Source organism: Triturus cristatus, chromosome 11, assembly GCF_964204655.1.
Source record: "Triturus cristatus chromosome 11, aTriCri1.1, whole genome shotgun sequence".
Lineage (NCBI taxonomy): Eukaryota > Metazoa > Chordata > Amphibia > Caudata > Salamandridae > Triturus > Triturus cristatus.
The window spans coordinates 399,429,785-399,457,166 of NC_140594.1; the positions used below are offsets into that span (position 1 = coordinate 399,429,785).

Sequence of the window (27,382 nt, forward strand, 5' to 3'; positions counted from 1 at the left end):
ATTAAGTAAATCATTACAAAAGGTGGGAGGCGTAGCCGGTGCAGAAGTGACAGCAGAGCACAAGGGGGGTCTAAGATGATAGCTGTGATTCGCTGCTGTCGATGCCAGGTCCTGAATTGTAGTTTAGTTCTGAAATGTCAAGTGGGTGTGCCGCGGAACAGTCCAAGGAATTCTTACTGGTGATCAGGCCCGCCACACATACATATTGCTTTAGTGGCGACGAGGATAAAAACAGGTGAGAACCACACCTGGTGTGGCATGAAGAAGGAATGGGCTAATATCCAAGTTGTGAACTTTCGAAGCCTGTGTGCAAGTAAATCGGCTTTGATGTTGCACACCTTGGGCATATGTACAAAAAACTGGCGGAACGCGGAATAGCTCCAAAATTGCTAAAGCCAGTTTAAAAACGCAGGGAAGCGTCATATGCACAAGAATGCAGCGCACCCCTGTGTTTCTCCCAGCACTGGCACTAAATCTAGCTGCCTATGGCCAACGCAGGCACCCTTGCACCAGAGTGCAAGGGTGTCTGCGTTGCAGGGAATGATTGTTCATGTGCAGGAAGGTGTCTCTTTCTGTGACATAAACAAACCATAATGGTGATTTCTAACTTCTATGTGTGCTGCTTTGTGCAGCACACATCGAAGCTGCAACTTGTCATTTTTCAATGATTGTTTATGTGCAGGAAGGAACACCTTCCTGCAAATGAACAATCACTAGTGGCATTTTGCTCTTTTGCACACATAGAAACAGCAAGATCGAGGAGATATTAATAATCTCTCCCCGTTTTGCCATGTTAAGACCAGGTTTTCCCTAGTTTTATTTTTGGCACTGCCCAATATTTACGCCACCCTTGTAAATAGAGGGCAGCGTGAAAAGCAATGGGTGTTGTGGCGGCACATCCACTGCAACACCCATTGCCCGCCCCTTTCATGCTAAGTGCTACATGAAAAGGGGCCTTATTTATAAGGCGGCATTAAGCCTGTTAAGTGGCTTAACGCCACCTTGTAAATAAGGCAAAGGGCTTATTGCCACCAGAACGTCATAAAAAGTGATGTTCTACTGGCAATAAGCCCTTGTAAATATGCCCACTTGTGCTTTGGCCAGGTTGGCATACAAGCAGTCCTGGAGGTGAGGGAACCTGGTCCGGTGGCAGATGTTCGCTTTCTACATTTGAAGTATTCTACTTGTGGCAAGTCTGCTTACAGTTTTTGTTAATGCCATCTTTATGTGTCTGTTTGTGCAGTGGCTGCTCATTTTTCCTATCAACTTACAGTCATCCAGGAGATACCCTGAAACCTAGCTTGTTGCTCATGTGTCCTGACACACATTGCATTAAATAGCTACATAAGCAGGGCGCTGTGTATCTGGACCTGCTGCCACAGCAACCTAACAATTCTGGATGAGGACCATCAAGAATCATGGCACCCACTAGATGGTGGGTACATCAAACGAATTGAGGGAGCAATCACACACGGGCACGTCAGTGTAAAACACCTCTATGTGCATTGCACACTAGTGGGGAATGCTGAGCTTGCACTGTAAGGCACAATAAGATTTTCAAATGAACTTGGAATAGAGGCAACTAAAAGTGGCGAATAGGTGTTCTGAGGTCCTAGGTGTGCCAACTTATGCAGGAACACAGTGTGTAACACAATATCGTCTGTCTCGTTTCACATTACCAATCAGTCAGCATTTGTAAAGGGCAGGCTACACTGTCACCTCGGGGGTATCTGGGCGCTGTGTATGCGACTGTCAGTCGAAGAGCCAGGTCAGGAAATTGGCAGAAAGAGGGAAAATAAAGGTCAGCAACAAGAAGAAAGTGGAACAATGAAGGTCAGAAACAAGCAGCAAGTGGTCAAATAAAAGGAGGAAATGAGCAGAAAGAGGAAAGATAAAGGTCAGAAACATGCAGAAAGAGGCAAAATAAAGGTAGAAATGAGCAGAAAGAGGCAAAATGAGGTCAGAAGCAAGCAGAAAGAGATAAAATAAAGGACAGAATGAGCAGGGAGAGGCAAAATTAGAGGGCAGAAAAAGGCAGAAAAACTAGCAGAAAGCGAGCAGAAAACAAGGCAGAAAACAAGCAGAGGAGGCAAAAATCTTAGGCAAGAGAGGGTAGCGGACTGCAGGCAAGCTGGACAGGAGAACTGTCGCAGGGGAGCTGCAACGAGGCCCTGCTGAAAAAGTGATATGACATGGACAGCAAAAGGTGAGCTGAAAACCCTGGCAGATGAGATTCCAGCCCATGTGTACCGGCTCTGCACATCCATGTCAATCGGGAGTTCTGCAGCCTCTCCAGGATATCAGAGGCAGTCTCAGAAAATGTGTTTCTCTTTTTGTTGAAGTGTAGGAGTTGCCATCAGGCAGTGGTCAATGTAAGCCCAACACCTTCGTCAATGGCCCCACCACCTCTGCCTTCTCTCTCGCACAGTAAACACTTCCTGATTCAACACTTGAGGAAGCACTGGATTCAGTGAGCGGAATTAACTGCTAACTAACTGTATGAACATTCTGCTGAGTCAACCTGTTGCAGCGAAAATACACAAGCAGCAAGATGACTGTAAAAGTAAAGGCAACTGCACCGACAGGCCTCGAAATCAAACATGTGATGGAAATACCAATTGCTTTTACTGTTTTATAAAATGTGTTGTAATTCTATAATGTTGACGTCATTTGGAACATCCTGTCTGTGGTTCATCAAACTCACATCTATCACTGAAGGGCAAGTTGCAGATAAATGGGGTGCCCATCAGAGTAAACGTGCAATTGAACCTTTCTTCCAGTTTTATTTTATTTACTTTTTAACAGTGCAGATGAGTTGAGTGAGATGACGGCTGAGACACTAAGCACCTCCAGGCCACAGATATAAACTGTCACTCATTCCTCATCATGCACACTTCTGGTTGCATCCATTTAGATCTGATTTCGTGAGCAAATCCCTCTAATCAATATCATTTCTCTTGAAAGTCTCCAGGTACATCTCTCTCAAACAAGACCTCACTCTTGTTCACTGGGTTCCACTGTTGACCTTTACAATGTTTTTCAAAACAACCTGAACTATGGCCGAGTACCAGCTTCAAATCGCCCTGGCGGGACCAATTAAAGTACTAATTAATATGCTAAATGGAGATGTGAGACTCTACAATGTTGAGGTATAATTTGGAACGTGTTGTCTGTGATTCTTCAGATTAAAGTCAGTATCTTTCTGCTCCCTTCCTCAGGTGATCTTTACCGCTAGCGCTGGGACGCCTCTTCGGAGGTATCTGTGCGCTCTACAAATGCGATTATATTGCATTGTATCTGACTGGCCAATCACAGGCGGATGGGGCGCCTATCAAAGAGTAAACTTGATATTCGACCTTCCTTCCAGTTTCCTTTTGATTTACTTTCTCACACTTAGGCAAAGGTGAGGTCCATCAATGAGATGCTGTATATTGACAGTGGTAAGTTGAGCCCTCCAGGGTGTATGGTGTGGTTCCTGGGAAGGAGGTGGGCATATTAGTGCTTTCCGGTTCATCATGTAATATAACTGACTGTGAGGTATTTGGATGAGTGTTATAGGACAGAGGCAATAAGGAAGAGTGGCATCATGCTTGGTGGCCGTGACAGCCTTGAGCTCCACACCATGGGCCGTTTCCAAGAAGTGATGCAGTTTTGAGGGTGGGATGAGTCTTAGAAAGGCCTTGTTTGCTGTGAAGACCCCATCTAGATTATAGAAGGAGACCTTAGGAATTTTAAGATTGTGCCAAAAGCAAAAAAACACATCAGAAAACTTTTCAGAACTTTACCCTCAAGGTCCTTGTTCAGAGCGGCTTGTTAATCAGGATGGTTCCTGTAAATGCAGTTACCCCGCCCACTGGAATTATAAGCACAGTGTGAATACCACTGGTGAGCTGCACTCCACCCAGCAGGTGAGGTCTCTGAGCGGAATGCTGGGGAACAGAATGCATGTCAGCCCTGAAACACCTGCAATTCCTGTTATTTGCTTCCACCACTTACCGAAATCCCAGGAACGGTAATTGCAGGGCGAGGAAATAAAAGGAGTTATTTTGGGCTACTCGTAATTAAGGCTCAAGAATTTATTGATGACTAGGGAAAATTGATAACTTTTGCACATACATTGAGGTGACATATGCACTGATTCTTGTATTGAAAAGATTAAGCAGTAAAGACAGAGGCAAAGAGAGGACAATGGCCATAATGGGTGATCTGTTGGTGGGGCTTGCCACACTATTTCAAGGTTGGAAACATCAATCTATAATATGTAATGCATTTCCTCTCACTGTATTATCAGATTAAGTATTTTATTCTTTCTTTCTTAAATCTTTATTTCGACTCAGAAGAGTCATAAAAGAAGTCATACAATACAATTTTGAAAAAACAGATTATCTGAGAAAGCAATTTTAAAATAATAAGACAACTGTAATCTAGGATGGATACAGATGCAATTGACAGGAATACTTCAACATAATCCAAACCACATGGTAACAGTTTTACATTTCATTTCAGCAAATGAGTTCTTCTAATATACCAGGCTGCTGCTAGATATTTGCAGATAGCAAATACGGTAGGAGGAGATAGATCACTTTTCAGCAGCCTATAGGCATCTAAGTGGTGCCTAAAGCCCCAGTTCCTGCAAATTGGAACGATCCACTTCTTCCTAGATTTAATGTAGGAGGGACAAAAAAACATTAAATGAATATCGTCCTCCAGCTCGCAGGAGCAAGCAGGACAATTTTTAGAAGTAGGCGGGTGCCATTTACTAGTGAGGGCTCTAATTGGAAGCGCATTGTATCGCCATTGTAAAAATAATTTTCTCAGGGCGATGGGGTTTATATCATTTAACCCAGTTTCCAATTTATAGTGGTCCTTCATAGTTAAAAAAGTAGTGGTCATTGATCCCAGAGTATCGCTTGCAAAAGATACCGAAAGATTAGAGTTATGATAAAGTGCAGCGAGTTCTTTGCGGGATATAGTTGCACAGGCCTCTAAAGGTTTTGTCCAAAGGGTCGGAAGGCCCAACCTAAAAAGTTCAGACTTGACGTACTTAAGCCATGGAATATTGCCTAGAGCTGGATGAAGGTAGAGTTCCATAAGTTCGGAACGATAACTCAAGAGTTCAGGGGTTGTCCAAAGGCGCCTCCAAAAAGTTAGAGGCTTTACACCTAGTTCCTCCCTTATTGGTCTCAGTCCCATATCGAGCCTTAAGGGGAGTAACGGAGTACTAGATGGAAGTGCAGCCAAGTATTTTATTACTATATTTAATTCACATCGTCCATCTACTCCTAATAAGTAATGTAATAATCTATTAGACTTTGCAATGTTTACCTTGTGATGTAGTGGTTAGGCCGATATGACGGATGCCCTAGTTTTGTCATGCAATATAATGCATGGGATACACCCTACCGAGCCTGGCTTAGCGTGAAGGTGTTGGGAGCCAATCAACTTCGGATAAGTATAAGTATCAATGTCAAGGTCTGTAGGTCAGGTAATGTTGAAACGTGTCGGTGCATTGGTGTAGTCTGTGATTAATGGGGTGAAAACTCTCCCAAGCTGAAGGTTCAGACACTGAATGTATTATGGCCAATCAAGCAGTGGACAGAGGGTACAGGAGAGGTACAGATGGCTGAAGCCTCGAGAGCCTGATGCTCTTCATGAAGGATTCTGCATCTTCCACCATACCTAACTGACCACGTAGCCTTGGTGAAACATGACAGTGCCGGATTAAACCCTGTGGGGGTCGAAATTTCAGGGGCCCCCTCACAAATTAGCTCCTAATATGTTTTTTATTTGACCAACAATCATTTCTGTACATTACACATACATAGTTTGCTAACTGACAGCTGCCAGAAGATGAGCATTTAAGAGCCAAACTGTTATGTGAATTTGATGTCTCTGGTTTATGTACTTTTCAGTTGTGAATGGGTACTTATATTAATACAGTATTTTCTCTATAGAGCCTTTAATGTAAAGTTTGTGTTTCTTTGAGGTGATTCATTTGTTGCTTTCTTTTGGAAACAATTTAAGAAAGCTTAATTCTAATTTTCTTTGAAGATCAAGCCAATATTATGTTGATCCGTTGCCGCGAGACCTCTACATCAAGTGAGGCCCATAGGCCGGCGCCTAAGTTGCCTATTTGGTAACCCGGGCCTGCAACGTGATTATTTTTCATGTGTTGTGATGTGTGTGTAAGACGCCTGGTCAGGAGTGCTGGTTAAATTCTGACAGTGATGAGTGGAAATGACTGTTGAGGGGCTCTGGTGGTGGGCAGGTGCCTCGTGTCATGGTTAATTGGGAAGACAAGTGAAGTCCAGTTACTGTACCGCTCTGAATGCCGCCTCTTCATTCACTGGTACTGGCACAGATGGAAGGGGATATCAAACCTGCTGGCCACTGACTGGTGCATCAGAAGCGGGTTCCCCAGAAAGAAAGGGTAGATTTTAAGAAGGCCAAGTACGTCTGAAGGGCAAATAAAGCTGGTGCAAAGTTAACCACATGTCCGGCCAGAGATTCCCTGAAAAGCCAATAGGGCCGGGTAAGAGTCAGCCATGTTTAAGTCTTGCCTTTGAAAGGCTGGTAGGGCAGGGGCTTACCAGCTCTCCACAAAACATCAAGGCAGGTCTCGGGCAGAAATACTTAGCAATCCCGTTTGACGTGGGGTTAACTCTGCATGTATATACGCAATCCTTACTGTTCACCACTTGCACGGGACGCCTCTCCGAAAGGATAAGGGTGACGCCATTACTTTCTAGAAAACACTTCGACAAATTGCTCAAGACTTGTAAACCAAGAAGCCCCGCCCAGAGATTCAATCAAAACTCCTAAATATACTCGCCTTGTTTACCTGTCAGCTTAAAGGCACTTCCCGAATCATCTCTGAAATCCGCACTTGGAAAAATTCCATCTCTTGGGTGAGAGGCTCAGCTTCTTATAAAGAGAGGACGGGAAGTGACGCACTCAGGGTTCGGTTCCAGAGGCATCAGAGGTGAGCACTACGGAGGCTGCTGCTTGTACCTTGAACATTACCTCGTATCTCTCACTCAAAACAAAGCAGGGTGAGTGTATTTGGAACTTTTGTATTTATATATCAATTTTAATGAGAACATTACGACGCCAAAGCATCTGTGTGAGTGGTGTGGTGCATATATACAGGCAGGGGCGCAACTAGACCCGAACGTGTGTGGGGGGTGTTCTAACACTCCCAGCCAGGGCTAGCCCTAGCACTGGCCGCACACGGTGAAACAGTCTTTTTTGGCACCCGCTCCCCCATTTCCTCCTCCATGAATTCGCTCACTACCACTCACCAACAATGCACCTCATCTCTCTATAGCACCTTTCTGACAAATATTTAATTTTTTGATAGCGCTACTCATAGTTTACTCCCAGGGGGATGTGTACAAGGAAGTGGAGGAGAGAGGCGTTAGCCTTCCTGGCTTAACGCCTCTCTCCTCCACTTCTGAAACGCAAGGCTGCACCATATTTACAAGAATGTGGTGCAGGCTTGCGTTTCCCCCTGCAATGGCGCTAGGGTGTCTGCGTGCAGGGGAGGATTGTTCATGTGTAGAAAGGTGTCCCTTCCTGCACATAAACAATCCTAAAATGCCATTCTGTCACTGTCATGTGTGCTGCTTCATGCAGCACACATGATAGTCACAAAATTGCTTTTTTTTTAAAGGATAGTTTATGTATCGGAAGGGACACCTTCCTGTACATAAACAATACATGGCATTTTGCTTTTTCCATGTGTGTTGCACAAGGCTGCACACATGGAAAAAGCAAAAACGAGCAGAAATGATGCATTTTTCCTCATTTTGCCAACTTAAGACCAGGTTTTAGCTGGTCTTAATTTCGGCGCTGCCTCCTACGTACGCCACCCTTGTACATAGGTGGCAGCGTCAATATCAATGGGTTTTGCGGTGGAACGTATACCACAACACCCACTGCCCACCCTTTTCATGCTAACCATAGAGTAAAAGGGGGTCTTATTTACAAGGCAGCGCTATGCCACGTTACATTTGTTGCATCTGTGCGTAATGATTAACTGGTAATAATGATTGAAAACCCAGTCTAACAGTAATGTTGTAAACTGGTAGATAAACCCCTGACGAAGGGCCGGGAAGGCCCCGAAATGCATTGGGTGAAAAAAGATTATCTTTGGAGGAACACTTATGCTACATTCCGTGCTCTAGGATAAGGCAAAATGTGCATGCCTACAGCACTTAAGGATATAATGTATTCATAAGAGTCTAAAATGTGACTGGATAACAGGATTGAACTGCAGAAAGAATGAATAAAATTGGAATAAAACTCTTGATTAAATGGATTAACTTTGGCATCAATGCTACCCGTGAATTAATGCTGTGCATCCGGATTGGGGCGTCACTTCGCCCCATTGTTTCTACTATTAAAAAAACGAACATAGACAAGAATACAACGCGGCGCGTAAAATAGAAACTACCAACAGTGAGTGAGGGATGATTTATCGACTATTAAAGCTGAAAGTGAAGATATCAAAGGTCGGAGGACTAAATACCTCGAGTCAGGCTGGAGAGCAGTGCTTGGGACAAGGAAGTGACACCGAGTGGTACAATGACCACAGGCGGCAGTCGGTGGACCTAAAGATAAGAATTGATCGGGTTAGGACACAGTTGTGGGCTCCTGTTGGATGGACGCTTGCAAAGGTAGCAGGGGTGCTTACCTAATTGAGGTCACTTGGAATGCATGAAGGGAGGATGGGCACCTCCTACGGGATTTAAAGGGAGTTGCGTGTACCGCAGAGCGGTCGTCGTAATATCCGATCTGGATCGGGTGGTGGTCCAAGTAATGTGGATGATAGCGCGGTCCTGATACTTCAATGTGACGGAGTTCTGAAATACGGGGAAAATTCACAGAGCTGTGAGTGATTCTGTGGAGCGATATGTAAGCGGTGTGTTGCTCGTCTGAGAGGGTAGCATTTTTCTTTTGACAGCCCTACTTTATATCCCTTTTCATGAAACGCATTCTCACACTATAGCAGTAAATGTAAAATACAAATGTAAGGAATAGGCACAGTGGTGGCCCGGGGGGTACTGGAACAAGAAAAAAAAAACTAAGCCTCGGTAACCAGTTTACAAAGGTATGTAAATAATATGCAAATAGTTTTTAAAGACCTGTGAAAAACTCAGGCGTGTTGGAGATAAGACTCCAGACACTGCCCAGCCAAGCTCACAGCAGCTCGAGCTGTAGCAGCCCGGGCTGAAACACACAACGGGGGCGGGGAGTGAAGCCCTTTTAGCCCTATGGTCGTTGCGCGCCTGTATACAGGTGCAGAGGTACCGGGGCAGAATGTGCACCGTCTCGGCCATGTCTCTGGTTTGCCCCAGGAAAGAGAGGTACGTTTTACTCCTGCTCCATTGCCTCTTTCCCACCTCCAGGCGATCAGTTCATGCTGTGTTACCATGAAATAACTCTTTGTTGTACCCCATTCACTTAAGAAAGGTGTCAGGTTTTCATTGAGCACAAAGATTTTGGGGATTGTCCGATGACTGATGACCGAAAGTGAGTGAGAGAGATATGTGGGTTTATAGCTCTAGTATTAACACAATAAATCTGGCTGTCTGGTAGACTTTGGCTCTGGAAAAGTAAGTGGGCTATTTTTAGGACCATTGGAATTATGCTGCAAGGGAGGACCAAATTATGTGACAGGGTTGACCAAATTATGGGGAAGGAAAAGTCAATTTATGCAGCATAATGCAGCACATTTTGCGATAGTATTATTTCCTTATTTTGTCATTTTTACTCAGGTTAACACTGTGTGACCAAAGGTTTCACGTCCTTAGTACCAGTTTAACACACGAATATAGCAGTAAACAACAGAAACGCGACCAGTCAGCCTTTGGGAAGGAAGGGCCTTTCACTGCACTGGCAACATGTGTCACTGAGTTTCTCATACAGGTTTGATCTGTTTGAACTAGAATTGTTTTTGGTGAAAATCTGCAGATTATGCCTTAGATGAAGGATTATGTGACAAATGTGTCAAATCCATCATTATGCGGAAAACGCTACAGCCAAAATATCGCATTATTTCAGTGGGCCTGGATATACATTGCAAGAAAAGGAGGGAAGTGATAAAATGCAGGTACCACATAAAAACGCATATCACAATAAGAAGATGTCAGTGGTTGTAAACACATTTTAGTTCGCTCACTTAGCAGTGTTTATTACGGATACTGGCCTCTTTTTTGGTTTATCTGGTAACTGCCCCAAGTTAAGCTTGTTTCAGTTACAGAATCAGGTAGAGGTTTGGCAGGAAATATTGCTTGTATTGAGGGAAACACTAAAACCAATTCATAGAATTTCTGGTAACTCCATACTAATATGGCCTTAAAGTCCACTGCCGAGGGATTTGCTGGTTATTAAAGACCCTTACCTGCGTTACAGGCCTGAGTCGCAAGAGAGGTCCTATAACTGGGGAGAGGGACTTTAACAACTGCTATAGCCCGATGCAGAAGAGCTTTATGGCTATTAGAACATTCCACCCACTGATGACAGAATGTTCTAAATTAAAAAGAGAGAAACAGAAAGACAAACATTGGAATGTATGAGCAGAAGGCTTATACCAACTATTATAAGCCCCGGGCCACTTCATTGTCTTCAATGGAGCTCCCGATATTCCAATATTATCATTAATAAAAAAATGATGATTGAATTCCTCACATGTTCCCAGGTGTGGAGGAGAACCCAGCGGACTCTGCTTTCCTCCTTGGGGATTCTGTTGTAATGGGTGGGTGTATTCCGCCATAGCTTTCCCAAAGTAAAGATATCATGAGCAGAGCAAGGAGTGGCAAGTGGAAGTTTCGGACCAATTAATTTAGTGTGCTTCTTTGAGTCTGTAATATCACAATTCAAGTATATGGTAGAAAGGATTCTGAGGCAAACTCTAGAATTCTTAAAGCACAGAAACAGGAATTCAGTCTGACCCAAGAAATCGAAGCCTCATTTGGACTGGGCTAAAGGACCTGATCACAGAAGAGCCTTTCTCAGCGTTTAGCTTGCCAGGTGCCCAAGAATGCAGGAGCGCTGTGTGATTTTTGAATCCACCTACAATATCTATTGCATCCTTTACTGCACACTGCACAAAGGCTAATCTATTGAGGAGTTCTTTTATTCTGTCTTGTTTATTTAGTGATAAAAAATATATAGAACTACTGTGACCTTGGAACAGATTCCACCAATAATGCCAAAAGGTACAGAGAGGATCTCGCATAATTATTATAAAAATAATGGTAATGTATTGTTTAAGTCATTATCATGAGATGCAAACCCCTGAATATATGGACAGCTTAAAGCTCATTCTCCGAGCGCTTAAAAGCAGCCTTCTTGGGCTGAGGTTTGCCCTATATACACAACATGCCACTCGGCATTGGACTCCTCCATTGGTAACTACTTCCTACTCTCAGACCAGAGTTCTAGATTCGCTCAAGCAACATCACCTGGACTTATGTTAAAGAAATCTACTTGTTACCCATACTTGAGTGTATATTGCATCTTAATATCAGCAAGGGGGTTGGGTTCAAAACCATGTGATTTAGCACACACAGAGCACAAGAGTCCCACACAACCAGGCATGATAAACTCGTTTTCTTATGATTTATGATCACAGAAGAACCCTTCAATTGGATAGAGTAACCATTTACTTTTGTGTTTTTGTTTTTACTAACAGTGAAATCACCATGACGGGTGATGGAATGAGCCAAACAAGAGGAAAGGTAAGATGGCCATATGCAGATTCCCGAGGGTTCCTTACATTTGCAGCATTACAGACTTGATACTTACTCTTAGCACTTTGGGTGGGTGGGTGGATTACACTGGGCCAGAACCAAGGGATCTTCCACCAGGTAAGGGCACAAGAGCCCAGGCGCTTCTGCCAAACAGTGACGCAGAACCAAGGGCTCTTCTGCCAGACAGGGGCACAGAACCAAGGGTGCTTCTACCAGACAGGGGCACAGATCCAAGGGCTCTTCTGCCAGACAGGGGCTCAGAACCAAGGGTGCTTTATCCAGACAAGGGCTCAGAGCCAAGGGCACCTCTGCCAGACATGGGCTCAAAACCAAGGGCTCTTCTGCCAGACAGGGGCTCAAAACCAAGGGCTCATTTGCCAGATGGGGGCACATAATGTAAGGCTTTTCTACCAGACAGAGGCACAGAACCAAGGGCCCTTCTGCCAGACAAGGGCTCGAAACCAAGGGCTCTTCTGCCAGACAGGGGCACAGAACCAAGGGACCTTCTGCCAGACAGGGGCTCAGAACCAAAGGCACTTCTGCCAGACAAGGGCTCAGAACCAAGGGCCCTTCTGCCAGACAGGGGCACAAACCCCTAAACCACTGGATCCTGGTTGTACCACCACATACATCTGTGCATTTCTCTTCTGCCGCTCGTGGTCCTGGGGGTGCATACAGGTGGCATATGTTGTGCCCCCCTGGAATTGCACCCCATTTCCTGCATGGTATGGAATGCACCATGTAGTGCATTCCATACCATGCAGGAATATGCTGTGGCGGTATCACAGCGGCAGTCTGTCTTACGGCTCTCTTTAGCCATAGGTATGCCATAACACTACCGCAGCACTGCCCGCCCACCACTACAGGACTGGCAGAAGGGCCCTTGGTTCTGTGCCCCTGTCTGTTAGAAAAGCCTTTGATTTTGTGTCCTTGTCTAGTAGAAGAGCCCTTGGCTCTGTGCCCCTGCCTGACAGGAGCACCCTTAGTTCTGTGCCCTTGTCTGGCAGAAGAGTCCTTGGTTCTGTGCCCCTGTCTGATAGAAGCACCCTTGGTTCTGTGACCCTGTCTAGCAGAAGGGCACTTGGTTCTGAGCCATTGTCTGGCAGAAGGGCCCTTGGTTCTGTGCCCCTGTCTGGCAGAAAAGCCTTCCATTATGTGCCCCTGTCTAGCAAAGGAGCCCTTGGTTCTGTGCCCCTGTCTGGGAAAAGAGCCCTTGGTTCTGACCCATTGTAAGGCAGAAGGGCCCTTGGTTCTGTGCCCCTGTCTGGTAGAAAAGCCTTCCATTATGTGCCCCTGTCTGGCAAAAGAGCCCTTGGTTATGTGCCCCTGTCTGGCAAAAGAGCCATTGGTTCTGGGCCCCTGACTGGCAAAAGGGCCCTTGGTTCTTTGCCCCTGTCTGGTAGAAAAGCCTTTGAGCACCCTGAACCTTTCCAGGAAGGTGCTGAGGTGAGCAAACATTTTTTGGGGAAATGTTTTGTGAAGATTCATCAAACGGTGCCAAAGATATTAGCAAAACAAAAAGCCTTTTTCCTGCGGAAACTCTGTCACACATAACTGCATAGTGGCTACTGCTACAGTGTGACGTGTGTATGTGGTGTGTGTAAAATATGTAAAATAATTTAGCACATCTTTTAATTTTGTTATGCAATATTGCAATGCATTTCACAAACAAATTACATTGAGTTTTCTGCACCCTTTTGAATGCAGAAAAGTTAAAAAGCACTCCTGCTGCCAATCATTTGTGACTGGTGTAGAACCCTTTTCAGGTCAATAAGATATATCAGTTGGTTAATGTATCTGCTACAGTGGCGGTTTCTTCATGAGAGTGAGGGAGCCGCATCAGCCCCCCCCCCCCCCCGCTGCGGCGATAAACGTGAAAAATAAAATCACAATGAAATGATTTAATTGCCATTTTCTTTTTCACGTTTAGGAGCCCAGCAGCCTGCAGCTTGGATTAGTGGGGGGGTGTCCTTCTCTGCTGCCAATGTAGGAGCAAGATGGACCCTCCAAAGTGTCATGTCACTTTGGCCGGCTCTCTTGAGCTGGCCAAAGTGACATGTGCACTTTGCGGCTCTCCACTCAGCTGGTGGAGACCAAGCACAGGCGTAAAGGGACTGAAGGAGTGTCCAGCCAGGAAACTCCATCCAATCCTGGCGCTGCTCTCATGCTGGTGAGAGCAACACCAGGACTGGTTAGTGGAACTTCCTGGAGTCTGGAGCCCGTGGATCTGAGGGAGGAGGGAGCGAAGAGGACGTCGGACGTGCAGCAGGCAAGGTAAGTTACTTTCGTTTTTATTATTTGCCACTCGCCTTACCTGCATGCATGCACCCACCACTTAGTTGCTCGCTCGCCCCACCGGTGCACATACGTGCTAGTCGCCTCTGATATGCTACCATGATATAGATAGAATCTGCAGGTCACAAGTTAGAATTCTGGCAGCTTCAACTCAGCTTTTCATCCTTTCACATATGATAAAATGATTACAGTGTGACTGGTTCTGCCCGACCACTATCAGTTTATGAGAGTCAAAATCTGTAGTAAAGGACCACCCAACCATTAGTTACACTCATAGACTCTAGCTGGTAATCTCATCTCTTCACCCACTATAGGAACCTTTGCACCAGTGGTCGTGCATGTACCACCAGAGTGGAGTCAACTCTACCCAAGTGAGCAGAACCCATCTCAGCTTCTCCTACCCAGTGCCACCCTACATGTACCTGAGGATGATTGTGGGGAAGGAGATAGTCTTCACGCTGAGAGCGAGGACCCTCATGGACATGCTTAAGAGGTTCGAGTTGAGAGGTGAGTTTCTTCCAGTGAATTTCTTTCATATTGGGTCCCCACACCTTGGTTATTCACCACCATACACCCATGGACTGAAAAGAATAAACTTTACCATGGCCCTTTATAACTTGTCTGTTTTGTACATTTCATGCTTTAAATATCATACCATATCCTCATTTTCAGATCTTGTCGGAAAGCGTACATGGTATGTAAGCTCTTCAAGGTCCGCGGCACGAAATAATATACCAGATGCACATTCGCCTGGTTGGGACCAAAAAGTCATGGTGTCCAGTAAGGAAAGAACGTCTTCTGGGTTTGCTCAAAAGCAACTCAAGAAACATGGTCCTGGAGAGGAAGGTAAGTTTCCAGAAGACTCTTCCACCAAACCACACTTTGGGGCTTATTTACAAGCCCCTTGCATCACCGGTACATCGGAGTTTAAAAGTGATGGACTGACGGCACAAGGGGCTTATAAATAAGCCCCTTTGAGTCTGCAGTATGAACACAACCATAGAGGCTGTAATTGAATGAGACATGTTACAGCCAAGAGAATAACACACTGAGGTATAGATGAAAAACCCCAGTGAGACACCTCCCACTTTCTGCTCTTTGATGACAGTTTGTGACAGTCACTGTTCTATATTAGTGATTTATCTCATGTACTGTGCACTTTCTGCTCTTTGATGACAGTTTGTGGCAGTCACTGTTCTACATTAGTGATTTATCTCATGTACTGTGCACTTTCTGCTCTTTGATGACAGTTTGTGGCAGTCACTGTTCTACATTAGTGATTTATCTCATGTACTGTGCACTTTCTGCTCTTTGATGACAGTTTGTGGCAGTCACTGTTCTACATTAGTGATTTATCTCATGTACTGTGCACTTTCTGCTCTTTGATGACAGTTTGTGGCAGTCACTGTTCTACATTAGTGATTTATCTCATGTACTGTGCACTTTCTGCTCTTTGATGACAGTTTGTGGCAGTCACTGTTCTACATTAGTGATTTATCTCATGTACTGTGCACTTTCTGCTCTTTGATGACAGTTTGTGGCAGTCACTGTTCTACATTAGTGATTTATCTCATGTACTGTGCACTTTCTGCTCTTTGATGACAGTTTGTGGCAGTCACTGTTCTACATTAGTGATGTATCTTATGTACTGCGGTAACACAAGGATCTCTGTGACAAAACCAAGAATCCACTCTGCTATACATACAAAATACAGATTTGGGATCTGCACAGCACGTGTTCTTAGCAGCAGGCATTTTAACCCTCTGTGCTATTTTATGCCACTGGACAAAACACTGATCTCTCTCGCTAACAGGAACATTAATCCCAAGAGTTATACTGACAATTTTTATTGCTGCCAGAAATCTGGGTGCACAAGGAACTCTTCAGAAGGTGTTTTGAAATCGTAAATTATTGCTAAGCACAGCACCTCCCCCTGAGTTTGAGCGCCTCCTCCCCAGGTCAGCGCCCCGTGCGGTCGCACCTGTCGCACTGCCCCAAAGCCGGCCCTGATCACCAAGCACAGTTTGATTCATTTTAATTACAGTGCGTCCACCACTCAAGCTATTCAGGTACTATTTCTTCCCCCTTCCCCCACCCACCACTTTTCCGTGTGTCTGCCCCGTCCGTCCTCCCCACCCCTCTCAGTCTTTAAACATTAGCACACACACCTTCAACTTGCTATGTGATTTTTCTAGCTGTTACCCAATTGTAAGAAAGGTCCTTACACTGCCACTTTGGCTTAAAAATCCAACATGTTGCCCTATTTTAAAAACCATGTACCTGCACGGCTATTTACAATGCACGTATTTTGAAAGCACAAACATTTTTATATTCCTCTCATCTCATTTGTGATAGCCAGACAACCTTTATTTAAATCCATGCCTTCTTTCACTTAACGCACACAAGCATATTTCACACATCACCTGCCACTGTCTGTGTTGTGTGTTTCCAAGATGTCAAAGCCACATTTCAAGCATACACATTGACTTCAGATCATTAGCAACGGTTGCAAATTTCAGAAGTCCTACGCCCATGCCTCAAGTCTGAGCAAGTTTCTACAAACACATTTTCTTTATAAACACTCTTCTTTTCACCACATGCTGTTTAATTTGACTACTGATATTTATTGCCTTTGTCCTCGCTTCCTGAGTGTTTCCAAAACCATGCGTGTGTTCTTTGCTTTCCATTGTTCCATCTGTACACAATTTCACACACACCATTCCACTCCACACAATTCCATGCCCCACAATTCCACTCCACACAATTTCACTTCAAGCAATTCCAAACCACATCACACAATTCCACTACACAAAGAATTCCACATCTCACAATTCCACATTTCACAATCCATCATCACACAATTCCGTCCACGGCACATAATTCCACTCTGTCACTTAATTAAACTAAATGCCACATAATTCCACTCCAACCCATGCCACATAATTCCAATCCACATAATTCCACTCCAGTCCAAACCACATAATTCCTCTCCACTCAATGCAATACTATTCCACTCCATGCCACACAACTGCACAGCATGCCACTCAATTTCATGCCACATAATTCTACACCATGCCATATAGTTCCACACCACGTCACATAATTTCACTCCATACCTCATAATTCCACTCCATAAAATGTCATTCCACAGCACACAACTGCACTCCATATCAAACAAGTGCAGTCCCACAGAATTCTATGTCTCACAGTCCCACTTCCACACCACACAATTCCACACAATACACCAAAATTCCATGCTGCATAAACCCACACTACATAATTCCAATCTACGCCACATAATTCCACTTCACATATGTCTAATATACTCCACACCACATAATTCCATGCCACTCAATGCCACAATTCCATGTCACACAATTTGACTCCTCTCTACATTACACAATTGCACTCAATGTCCCACAATTGCACTGTACGTGCATGCCACACTACACAATTCTGTGACACATAATTAAATTCTGAGTCATAGCATTCCACGCCGCATAATTCAACTGCATGCCACATATTTCAACTCCACATATTTCTAATCCAGTCAACACCACATAATTCCACTCTATGCCATATATTGACACTCCACTGCACTCCACACAAGTCCACTCAATGCCACACAATTCCATGCCACACCACATAATTCCACTTCACACCATATAATTCCACTCCACACCACACAATTAATCTCCACCCAATTGCACTCCTCCACATACAATTCCACTCCATGCCACACAATTCTGTTGCGCCCTAGTAGGATCAATAAAATCAGAATGGGAGGCTGTTAATTTTCGTATCTTGCTCCCTCTCACTGGAACAAGTTGTCAGACGACATTTGCGCTTGCCCCACCTTAGGGAAGTTTAAAAAACACCTTAAAACCGGGCTGTTCAGTCACTAATCAGTTGCCTCCCCTCTGCTCGTCTGATATTGTGGCGCTGAGAGATCCCCTTGGGGATGATTCGTCTTGCGCCTAACAAATGTTAATAATAATAATAATAATTCAACATCACATAATTCAACTCCATGCCACATAATTCCACATAACATAATTCCACGCCACATAATTCCACTCCACATATTTCCAATCCACTCCACACTACGCAATTCCTCTCCATGACACATAATTCCACTCAATGCCACACAATTCCATGCCACACTATTCCACACGACACAATTCCATGCTGCATTATTTCATGCCATATAATTCCACTCCAATAAAAAACACAATGCCATGCCACACAATTCCACATCACATAATTCCACTCCACGCTACATAATTCCACTCAGCGCCACCCCACATAATTCCATGCCATAAAATTCCAAACTACATAATTCCACTCCATGCCACATAATTCCACTCAACATTATTCCTCTCCTTTCAACCTAGCATAATTCCATACCACCCACGTCCTACCGCACAATTTCACGTCCAGCTACACAATTCTACACCAAATAATTCTACTCTATCTCACATAATTACTTACCATACCACATAATTCCACACCACACTACTGATTCCAAACCACTTCACACAATTGCAATCCATGTCTCATAATTCCACTCCACACAATTGCATTCCACATCACACAATTCTACAACACACCGCACATTTAAATACCACACAATTCAATGCCAAATAATTCAACATCCTGCCACATACTTCCAATACATGGCACGTAATCCAATACTGCATTATTTGAATCCACTACACAAAATCCACTCCACATAGTTTCACTCTGTGACACTTAATTTTGCTCTGTTACATAATTCCACTACATGCCACATAATTCCACTATATTCCACATACTTCCACTCCACAACAGCTAATTCCACTTTACTCAACACCACACAATTTCACAATACATAATTCAACTCATCACATAATTCCACTCCACACCACATATTTCAACTCCACTGCATGCCACATAATTCCACTCTAATGAACATAGCACAATTCCACGCCACACCATACAATTCCTGCCTGCCTAACATAATTCCACCCTACACCACATAATTCAACCCCACAGAATTGTATTCCATACCACACAATCTCACAATACCAGGCCACACAATTTCAAGCCATGCAACAAAATTCCACACCACATAATTCCATCCCATGCCAAATAATTCTACTCCATGCCACATAATTCTATTCCATTCCATTTCATTCCACTCCACTTAACACTGCACAATTCCATGTCACATAATTCCATGCCACACAATTCCACACTACATCACATAATTTGTATCCACACCACGTAATTCCATGTCATTCCACATAATTTGAAACTTCACCCCACATTTCGACTCCACTCCATGACACAGGTCACTCTACTCCACTACACACAATGCCACTCCACTCCAAAATCAAAAGTGCATTAGCGCTGGCTGCATCATAGTTCGTTTTTATCATTATTCTTAGTCATGTTGCTATACAGCATGGCTGCAAATTATTGCCAAAGTTTACAATGCCCATGCTATACAGCTGGAACAAAAGGCACTTACAGAGGCAATAGTCTCAAAAGGAGACCTGTTGCCGTTTCCGATGATTGTGATCCACTGCACCTGCATGGCTGTAGGGTGACTTGGAGCCAACGAGGTCCACAGTTGACAGAAATGAACCCTGTTGCGAGGCAACAACGCTGGCACAGTTACTACACTAAGTAACAGTGAAATTCTGCTGCAAGTTAAAATGATGGATTTTTGTTTTGTTTTCACCTAATATTCATAATTTGCCCCTCTGCCCCTTTCTTCTGATCCTCCTGGTCTCCCCTATTGCATCACGGGGTGGCAGGTACCACCAAGCCTTTTGTGAGAGACCCTAAAATGATGGATATGAATACTTTCTCTAACACTTCCTAGACACTGGGAAGTCCTCTGGAAAGCATCCCATTCCCTTCTTTATGGCTCATCAGTGCCCTTATGGAAGCCAACCAGCCAATGCCAATGGTCCACCCAATGCCCACGGTCCACCCATGGCAAGAGCACATTACTCATCCTAGTAAAACTCCAAAGATATTCCCAGAACACAACTCAATGTTCTGGACTCACACCTCACCTCATCACTCCCCTGCCCACAAAAACCACATTGGTGGAACCTTTTCCATTATTAGGTCTCAGCTAGAGAGCGCATGCGCTGTCTCTTGGAGACATTTTCTTTATGCACAGTGGGCTTACAGCCCCTCCATAACTTACTTACCTTCAGTATCGCTCTCATTTGCATCGCTCACATTCGTCATGGCATGCATGTGTCATGTCCTCATCTTTTTTGTGGTTCAAGCACTCCATATGAGTGTTTGTGATTTCAAGCCGTCCTCCATATCCCCATCAATGTAGCTCCTTTTTCCTCCCACACGCTCCCCCATCCTTGTTGCTTCTTTTGCCTTCCACTCACACCCCACACGTGTTGATTCTCTCCCATCCTACCACCCTGCCCCTGTCTGTTTCTTTTCCACCCTCTGCCCACCAGTAGTGGCCGGTGTCAGAGGAGAGCGGCGGGGCGGGAGGGTGGGGGACACGACAACAAAAAAGGTTAACAGAAAAAAGAACGTACCTGCCGCCTGCCCCATCGGCGGTCTTCTGCTCCTTTTGTGGCTCCACTGCAGGCACAGGCTCCCAGACTCCCCTGCGGCCAATCCTGAGGTTGCGCTCACACATGAGAGCAGCTTCAGGATTGGCCTGAGCGCCGATGATTTGTGCTCCCAGGGAGACTGGAAGTCTGTGCTTGCTGTCTCCTACCTGGCAACGCAGCTGGGTTGGAGAGAGCTTCAGTGCGCATGACTGTTTGGCCTGCCTGAGGCGGCCGACCAAAAGTGATAACTGTGCATACCACTCCCTGTGGCTGCCTGTTATGCCCCTGGTCCCGCTCCAAGACTCTGGGAAACAAAATAAAATTATAACAACCACAGTTTATTATCGTTTTCTTTGTTCTTTTTTTTTACGCTGCTGGAACGGGGGCGACACTCATCTGCCATAGCGGAGGAGCTGGTGCTGGTTTGGCCTCTACCCTGTCTGTCTGCTCCCTCCCTCCGTTGTCATGTTGGGTTCTTCCCTCCCACCTGTATTCCATCTGCTGGCCCTCACTACCATTGTCCCAACCACCATAACAAAACAAAGCACTATGATGCGGATACCGCTGGCCACGTCATAACACTTTTTTACCTTCACCCCAATCGCCCTCCATCCCGCCAATGTTGTGTTGCTTATCCCCAATATGTGTTGCATATCCTACCCCTCGTGCAACAACAATAAAGCGCTATGATGCAGTAGCACTGACCGCGTCATAGTGCTTTTTCCCATGACTTTTAGGCATGCTGTACAGCAGCAGGGCTACTATACAGCATGGTTAAAAGAAATTGCCAAAGCCAATAGCTCTCGCATTGCAGAAGCCTATTGGCTTTGCCAGTGCTTGTTTACACCCCACTGGGTGTGCCACAGTTTATTTTCCCTGCTTGGATTAGGGTCCATGTCACCCTTGTGTATCCAACAGAAGTCGTCAGTTTCTTAAAACTTACAACTCTCACCCAACCTGCATTTAGTGAAAATGAATGGCCTTTTCTTCCTGGGCTTTTTGAAGAGCAAACAAAGGACTGACTGCTAATGTTCGGGCTATGTGCACTGTGTAACACAGTTGTGGAAGTAAGGACCTTGTACTTCTGGGACAGTCTTGAAATAATTGGCCTGTAGGCTTAAACCACTACTCCTGCACAGACTCTCCATGTGATCTGTGACGACTCATTCCCTTCCGACCGTCGTCTGCACTCACCTGTCTCTCCCCTTTGCGCCCTTGTCCAGTTCTGCCTGGGTTTCTGAAGCTCCAGATTGCCTCTGGCTCCCTCCGCACCCCCTTTTGCCCAGTTCCATGCCTTTATTCCCTTACTAAACAATGACAGGGGCCCCAGGGTAGCTTATCGTTTGTGCAACCTATCCTCACTCACAGTAGCCTGTTCTCTCCCGCATTTTTATAGAGCGCGTGAGAAATACAGAAGACAACGACGAGGAGTCCTCAAGGACTAAAGGAGCCACACGGACATTCGAACATTATAAAAACTATGAAGCCAAAGTGACCGACCAGATGGGCAGACGGCTCTGCAAAGGACAGTCTATGATTATAGCTAAGCCGTCGAACTCTAACAAAGGTAAGAAGACTGTCAGGTTCTACCTCAAATCCTCCAATTGAAGTAGGGATGATCATGCCTCTTGTGAGACCAGCTATCAATCAAAGTAAGAGCCACCATACTGGTGACATCAACAGCGAAACTGCGTTTACAACGCTGGTAATAACATGCGGGTAGGTTACAACGCGGACGTTACATCGTCTGCGTTGTCACCACGCATGGTATTACATCGCAAGTCGTTTCAATCACTTGCGCTAGCTGAAGCGCAACACCAGGGAATGTGTTGGATTTTAAATCCAACACATTCCCTCATTTGTGGTAACTGGAGTAGGAATAGTAATTTATACTATTCCTAAGTCCAGCGCGCCATCTAGTGTAAGTCGTAGAAACAACTTGGGATGTAAAGCCATGCGTTGTAACAACGTGGACATACATGTAACATCCGCGTTGTAACCTACTGCGGGGTAATAGATGGCGTAGTAACGTTATACATTCACATCAACAGCATAGCAGCACTATGGGACATTTTCTCTGGGTCCTGGATCATCAGGGTTGGTGTGCACTATCCGTGGTGGGTAATCTTGTTGATGGGCCACAACTATTCAGCGTCCTTTAAGAGAAACATTTTTTTAAAGGAAAAGGTCTTTCATTTATACACTGGAAATAAGAGCGGCTACAAATAGAAAACTAGAAGATCCTTCGGTGTTCTGGGCCCAAGATGCGATTGCGACCCCCATATATAAACTTAGAGGTCACACAGCAAGGCGCAGCATTGCAGATATAATGTAGATTCCTGTTGCCTATGTTATTCTCTGAGGTTAGTAGGATTTTGTGGAATATTAGAAAGTCTCAAACACTTTCGGGGTCTCTGGTATTGTACAATTTGTTTACAGTGCTAAGTCAGTGGTCTAAAAGAGCATGAAAGGATGATACAAAGCATCCCTGTTGTTTTGATTGGTTGGCCCGTCCTTTACCCCACTTTCTCGATGGCGATTAAGATGGATTCATCCCAGCATGTACCAAAAATGCCTAAACAGCTGCTCCAGGTGACATGGAACTCTCAAACAACTTGGATTTTGCTACTGGAGCTTCTTCTGAAGTGCCACAGGGTCAATGTTCTTGAAGCGCCCAATTATCTCTATCGCTGGGGTCCATTTGAGGGTTTTCAGAGTTACCAAAGCAGTTCAGGAGAGACTAATCGGATATCCTAACAGGTTACAAAGCCAGTGTCATCAAAATATACTTTAGTAATGCTGGAACTGGAATTAGCGCACAAAGCAGTTGTCTAGGAAATACCAAAGTGCATGGGCATAGTTGTAAAATATGGCGAGCATTGGTTGTGATTTTTGGTTGGTGGCAGCACCACTGGACCTGCTTGTTTATAGTCGTAGCTTGGATACTGACGTTTAATGTTGGGATCCATTCGCACACATGAACCATGATATCTTTAAAACCAAAAGGGCTGTAGTCCAAGAACCATTGGTTACAGAATCAAGGCCACCAGCCTCAGTCATCATGATGCTCTTCTAATATCCAGGGTGCAGTGGGAAAATACCAACTTCCACAAAGATAATAGTAGCAGGGCAGGTCGGTGCACATGGAGGCTCATCACACTCAAGGCCCTGAAATGTCTGCGACCCTCTTGCATTAAATTCAGTGCCTTTGGTTGTAGCAAGTGATCTACAAGATCCTCGAGGCTTGTGGTCCTCTCATGTCCATAAAATGATCTCCATGAATGATTCAGTCTGGTGGGCTTTGCTCGTGTCATCTTTGCCAGAGGCTAGCATCATCTCCACACTTTGGGCAATACAGCATTCTCTTCATCTACTTGGATAGGTCAATCAGCAGATATAGTCCTCAGCATTTTCTTAGACCTGAAGGAAACAAGGGTATAGATAGCTCTGTTCCTGGAAAATGCCCCCTGTACTGCTTCGGCAGAGCTTCTCCTTTAGTTCTAGACAAGTTATAACTATTTGTTCATTCCAGAAAGTATTTTTTCTAAGTTGGAAGCACCAACGAGAAGCCAAGACAAACCAAACAGGCTTACTTTTAAATTTAAACCCTTTTACCACTCTGAGCAGATCGAATCTTCGAATGCTTGCATTTGATCCTTTTGTATTTTTATATTAGATATTTTTATAGAGCCATCACTTGCCCCCAAGGACATCTTGGTGCTAGCTGAGGAAAGGAGACCAAATAGATCAAACAGTTAGAGTGAAAAAAAAGACAAGTTTTGAGGGCCTTCCTCAAGGCCAAAAGATTAGGTTGGGCTTTGATATGCAAACGGAGATCATTCCAGGCCTTGGGGGCTCCTACTCGAAGCTTCTTCCTCACCAGTTGAATCTAGGAACAGACACCAGTTTGGCTGATGCAGATCACAGGGAATGGGTTGGTAAGTACCAAGCACATCGCTTTTTTAAAAAGTCAGGGCCAGTTCAATGCAGTGTTTTGAATAAAAGTGTATTAAGGGGAGGAAGCAGACCAAACTGATAAAGCATGTCTGATAATCACAAGTTCAGTTAAATTTTAAAGAGCCGTTTCCACTATTGCAAAGCGACACCCATCACAACACACCAGGCAAGGGCAGATCATGTGCTGTTGCTGGGCAGACTTCATGAGCTTCAAAGGATGTAGATGCATGTTCCCCATTATACCCGGAAATCATGAGGCGTCTGGGGTGCAAAGACAACCTGAAGTGGAACCACCATTTTGTGCAACAATCACATTATCTTTTGTAGGGAACATTTTACACTGCACATGGCCTACAATCCACCCAGCACACGTGTAACATTACACATAGACACACAGAAACAAACACCGACACAATACACCGGGGCAAGTCAGGACTGAATGGAGCGGGTCTTCCCTCCTCCAGGGCTACAGGTACTCCTGAACCTAGAATCAGCATCCACTAACTACCAAACTCTTTGTACCCTTATATGAGGGGGCAGTGCTCACTTATGGGGCATCCCCAGGATACCAGAGCCTAGTGCTTTGCCACATCATGTCAGCAGAACATGGAACTCCTCCAAAATGCTATGGATTGTGAAGTTCACTGCATGAAAAATCACAGGGTGGGACAGAAACAAGCAGGACTCCCTGCTTTCCATTGCCTTGGGATGGTCTGGCTCCCTGAAACTTCAAGCCTGCATTTCCATTCAATAGTGGTCCACAGTTGAACAGAAATGAGGGCTTGAATGCTAGAACGCCGTCATTCTTTGACCTTTTAGAGGTCACACAAGTGGGTGGCGCTGCTATCTGAGGACCACTATTGGACACATCCCAATTCTGCAATGTCAGTGCCCCTTGTAGCACCAGCTGGAATCTGCGCTCTGCTGTAATTCTCACCAATTTGTCAAGGTATAACCTTAATCATTTCCTAAGAAATTAACATAAGGTGTGGTTGAAAATGAAGGGAAAACTTGTTTTCAACTGTATACATAGACACAAGCTGGGGAGGTAAGTCAGAGAATAGTAGCAAGTTTGATTTAAAAGGTTGGTGGGGTGGAGCAGTGTCAGCTGCATGTTAGGTGTCTCAAAAGACCTAACTGGAAAATATGAATGGGCTATTGGAATGCAAAATGATCAAGTGGAATTCTATTGCAGAAGTTTCCTTTACAAGGTGAATGGATGTGGGGAAAGAGTAAAAGAGGGGCTGGTGTGTGCTATGCCATGGCGTAGACTACACAAACAGGCTAACAATGAAATTCTTTAGCATCAGGAGGAAGAAGGTTGGAGTGACCGAAGGGGTATGTTTGTCAGTAAGCAGCGAGTGTGAGTTTATTGGGTGAAGACCAAGCCAACGGGTTCTGGATTTGTGTTGACAGGTTCACTGACACAACATCGATGTAAAAAAACATTGATGTTAAAAAAACGACTAAAAAATATAGACAACAAAAATATTGACTCCTATACTTAAAAAGGTAAGTACAAAAATTAAAGCTAAAAAATGTTGATGTAAAAAATAAAAATTTATAAAATATCGACTTTTATATAAATATAAAATAAAATAATATACAATAAATAAATTAAGTATTAAATATATTATGAAAATAAAATAAATTTAATATACTTTTTAATAAAATATAACAAATAAACGTAATAAAAAAATAAACACACAAACATATTAATTTATACATATATATTTAATTTAAAACAATTAATAAACTATTATTTTTAATTTATGTTAAAAGTTTAAAATAATATAAAAAATACAAATATATATTAATGGTTTAAAATATAAAAAAACAAACATCTATAATAAATGAAAACATTAAACTATTAGAAAAATATTGAAACATAAATTTCACAATCAGTGCAAAAGTAGGGTAAGAGTTGGATAGAGGAGGGGAATAAATTACTATTCCCACTCCACTGAGTGCAACTGTAGGATAAGTGTTGGATAGCGGAGAGATGGAAATTGCTATTCCCACTCCAGTGAGTGCAACAGTAGGGAAGGTGCTGGATAGTGTAGGGGTAAAAATTACTATACCCACTCTAGTGAGTGCACAATAGGGAAAGTGCTGGATAGCGGAGGGGTAAAAAATATTATTCCAACTCCAGTGAGTGCAACAGTAGGGAAAGTGTTGGGAAGCGGAGGGGTAAAATTTACTATTCCAACTCCAGTGAGAGCAACAGTAGGGAAAGTGTTGGATAGCGGAGGGGCAAAAATTACTATTCCCACTCAAAAGAGTGCAACAGTAGGGAAAGTGTTGGATAGCGGAAAGGTAAATATTACTATTACCACTCCACTGAATGTATCTGTAGGATAAGTGTTGGATACCTGAGGGGTAAAAATTACTATTGCTACTCTAGTGAATGCAACAGTAGGGAAAGTGCTGGATAGCGGAGAGGTAAAAATTATTATTCCCACTCCAGTGAGTGCAACATTGGGAAAGTGTTCGATAGCCGAGAAACAAAAATTACTATTCACACTCAAACAGTAAAATGGTTTTTTTTTAATCATAAAAATAAATAAACAATATTTTTAAAAAATAAAGAAATATTTAACATATAAAAAGAATACATAATATAGAATTAATGACATATAATAAAAACCTACAAATATTATATAAAGATAATAATAAATACATTAAAAAAAAAATTCTTTTAAACTAGAAAATATTTATGAACAGAAAAATTAAATAAAACATAAATGTTTTATTTTTTCCCTACCCGATTAACACCACACCAATAACAAAACTCTT

The 27,382-nt window shown here is 43.9% G+C and overlaps 1 protein-coding gene across 2 annotated transcripts in view; it reads left to right on the forward strand.

Moving 5' to 3' along the window:
- The first annotated feature begins 6,890 nt into the window (after positions 1-6,890).
- Positions 6,891-27,382, forward strand: part of LOC146784292 (uncharacterized) — a 46,462-nt gene continuing 25,970 nt past the window's right edge. The window contains exons 1-5 of one of the 2 annotated variants that reach the window (XM_085635525.1): positions 6,891-6,982; positions 11,699-11,744; positions 14,366-14,558; positions 14,724-14,897; positions 22,026-22,196. In XM_085635525.1, coding sequence (XP_085491651.1) covers positions 11,709-11,744; positions 14,366-14,558; positions 14,724-14,897; positions 22,026-22,196 — 574 coding nt within the window. In that variant the 5' untranslated portion in view covers positions 6,891-6,982; positions 11,699-11,708. Of the gene's footprint in view, positions 7,053-11,698; positions 11,745-14,365; positions 14,559-14,723; positions 14,898-22,025; positions 22,197-27,382 lie in introns of both variants that reach the window. The other variant, XM_085635524.1, reaches the window with a different exon arrangement.